The 2,481-nt window shown below is 62.3% G+C and overlaps 1 protein-coding gene across 1 annotated transcript; it reads right to left on the reverse strand.

The window, feature by feature from the left end:
• Positions 1 to 217: 217 nt before the first annotated feature.
• PIM2 (Pim-2 proto-oncogene, serine/threonine kinase) lies at positions 218 to 2,477 on the reverse strand (the record flags this gene model as incomplete). Its single annotated transcript, XM_044684339.1, has 5 exons — positions 218 to 989; positions 1,073 to 1,249; positions 1,344 to 1,716; positions 2,294 to 2,344; positions 2,430 to 2,477. Coding segments are annotated over 5 exons (843 nt in total), but the record flags the coding sequence as incomplete, so codon positions are not given.
• Between the last annotated feature and the right edge of the window lie 4 nt (positions 2,478 to 2,481).

A 2,481-nucleotide genomic window follows, 5' to 3' on the forward strand; every position in this document is an offset into this window, starting at 1 on the left:
TGACCGTCCCACCCTGGGGGCCCTCCTTCGGGCCGGGCCGGGCCGAACCGCCGGCGGAGAGCAGGTTCTCGGGGTGGGGGCCAAACCTATGCCTCCTCTGGAGGAGCTCCCCGAAAGCCTCAGCAAGTAAACCTCCCGCCCAGATCCAACCTCGTTGCCAGTCCAGGCGCCCCCCCCCCCAGGACAGATCGATCACACAGCCAGCCCAGCCTAGCCCTGGGGTTGCAGGGGGTTCGTTTAATGTGACATACACATCCGGCGGGTGAGAGAGCCGGCTGGCCAGCACCCGCCCGCCCGCCCGCCCGCCCTTCCTTTTCTGGGCATCCTCTGGTCCGGTGGCCGGCGTGCTGAAGGATCTACAGCCTGGGAGGCAGCCGTGGCTTTCAGAGAGGGATGGTGGAGAGGCCGACCTCACTGGGCAATCAGCAACAGCAACACAGGCTGCCCTCCGGCCAGGCAGGGGCGATGGTGAGGGCAGAGGAAAGCCGCTGGGTTTGAAGGAGCCAAGAGGAAAGGAGAGGGCTCGAGTTCCCAGCCTTTTCTACCCCATCGTCGGGATTTCTACAAATAACCATCTAGGGAGGAAAGGGGGAAGGGGAAGGGAGTGGCTAGTGTGGAAAAAGGCCCCATCCACCCCCAAGAGCTGGAAGGTAGCTAAAGGTCTTTCTCTGTCCCTTGGGTTAGGTACAGAGGAGGATCTCAAAGCAACCTGTAAAACCAGGTCAAGAGCGCAGCCTCAAAAGGCTGCTCCCATTCTGGGGGCCACAAGTACACATGCTCCATTCCTCCACACTGTTAGAAAGCGGGCCACTCTGGGCTACTGGCACCACCGGAGGCAGTGGTATGACGGGAGGGAGGAGGCACAATTCCCGAAGTGAGTGCTAAGTGATCCTCCCCATCCTGCATCCAGGGGTCCCAAAGAATCTGCTCCAGTGAGGGCCGGTTGGCAGGGTCAGGGGCCAGGCAACGTCGTATCAGGGCCTTGCAACCTGCAGGATGGGACAGGAAGTCTGTGGCCCAGAAGGGAGAGGAGGAAAGGAGCAAGGCGGGGCAGGGAGAGGCTGCACTTTACCTGGGGAAAGGCGGCAGTGGAATCGAAGGCGAGCACCTAGGATCTCCCGATCGTGTTCAAAGGGGATGTCACCACAGGCCATGTCGTAAAGGAGGATGCCTAAGGACCACACAGTGGCTGGGAGTGCATGGTACAGCTGCTGAGAGATCCATTCGGGGGGGCTGTATACCCTTGTTCCTACAAAGCCGGAAGATCCCCCAGTGAACCAGTTACCAGGCACCCACCTTGGTTCCTCCACTCTAGCAATCCCCAAACTGGCCCAGGCTCTCACCGTCGAAGTCAGTGTAGGGCTCGTCCCGGAGCAGGGCACCAGAACCAAAGTCGATGAGCTTCACTTCACCCCTCCTCAGGTCCACCAGGATGTTCTCATCCTTGATGTCTCGGTGGACTACACCCCGAGCATGGCAATGGCGCACGGCGGCTACCACCTGGCTGAAGAATCGGCGGCAGTGGCCCTCTCCCAGGGGGCCCCGCTCAGTGATATAGTCAAACAGATCCTGGCCGTGTTCTGGCCGCTCGAGCACCAGCAGGAAACTCTCTGGGGTCTCAAACCAATCCAGCAGCTGGATCACACCCCGATGACCACCCCCAGCCCCGACCTTCCTCAGCAGGGCCACCTCCAGTGGGCATGGGCCTGAGTCAGACTGCAGGAAGGCAGAAGGTACAGGGAGGAGAAGCAGTCGCCCCCTCGCTCCAAGTCACATACACGATGGAGGCACCAAATCTGGCCCTGAGGAGAGGCCCCACTCGGGGAGGGAGAACCTCCCTCCCATATGTGTATGTTGGGGGGCAGTGCAGGAGACAGATGAGGACAACAGTGGGAAAAACTCTGAAGTGGGCATCAAAAAGTTTTAATCTTAGCTGGGCCACTTTCTACCGGCAAGGGGGGGTCAGGGGTCAGGCAGTCCCCTACCTTTGCAGAGCGCCAAATCCCAGGAAGCGCCCTCCCCTTCCCAGCCCGCCCCAGAGGACACCGAAGGTTCCGCTAGTCCACCTGGCTAAGGGGGCGGGGTCAGCCCCCCACCCGACCCTTCCGCACATGCACGAGAAGGAGGAGCCCAATCGGTGTCGGGGGAGTTCCGGTGCCTAGGACATGCCTGGCCAACCGGGAACTCCCGAAGATGGGTCCGAGACTCCTCCCCTTCGGGGATCCAGAGCGCGCCCATCGCCAGCCGAGGGAGAGAGGGGAGGAGAGGGCCCGCCCACGGGGAGCATACCCACCAGGGGGGCCCAGCCCAGGACGCGGCTCCGTGGGATCAGCTTCACAGCAACCTGAGAGAGGGGAGACGAGGAACTGGCGAGGGAGGCCCAGGGGAGGGGCGCGGGGAAAGACTGCAGCTGGGGCGGGCGCAGTCACCTGCAGGCGGTCGGCCAGGCGGTGCGCAGAGAAGACGGAACCAAAGCCGCCC

This window comes from Gracilinanus agilis, unplaced genomic scaffold (assembly GCF_016433145.1).
Source record: "Gracilinanus agilis isolate LMUSP501 unplaced genomic scaffold, AgileGrace unplaced_scaffold488, whole genome shotgun sequence".
NCBI lineage: Eukaryota > Metazoa > Chordata > Mammalia > Didelphimorphia > Didelphidae > Gracilinanus > Gracilinanus agilis.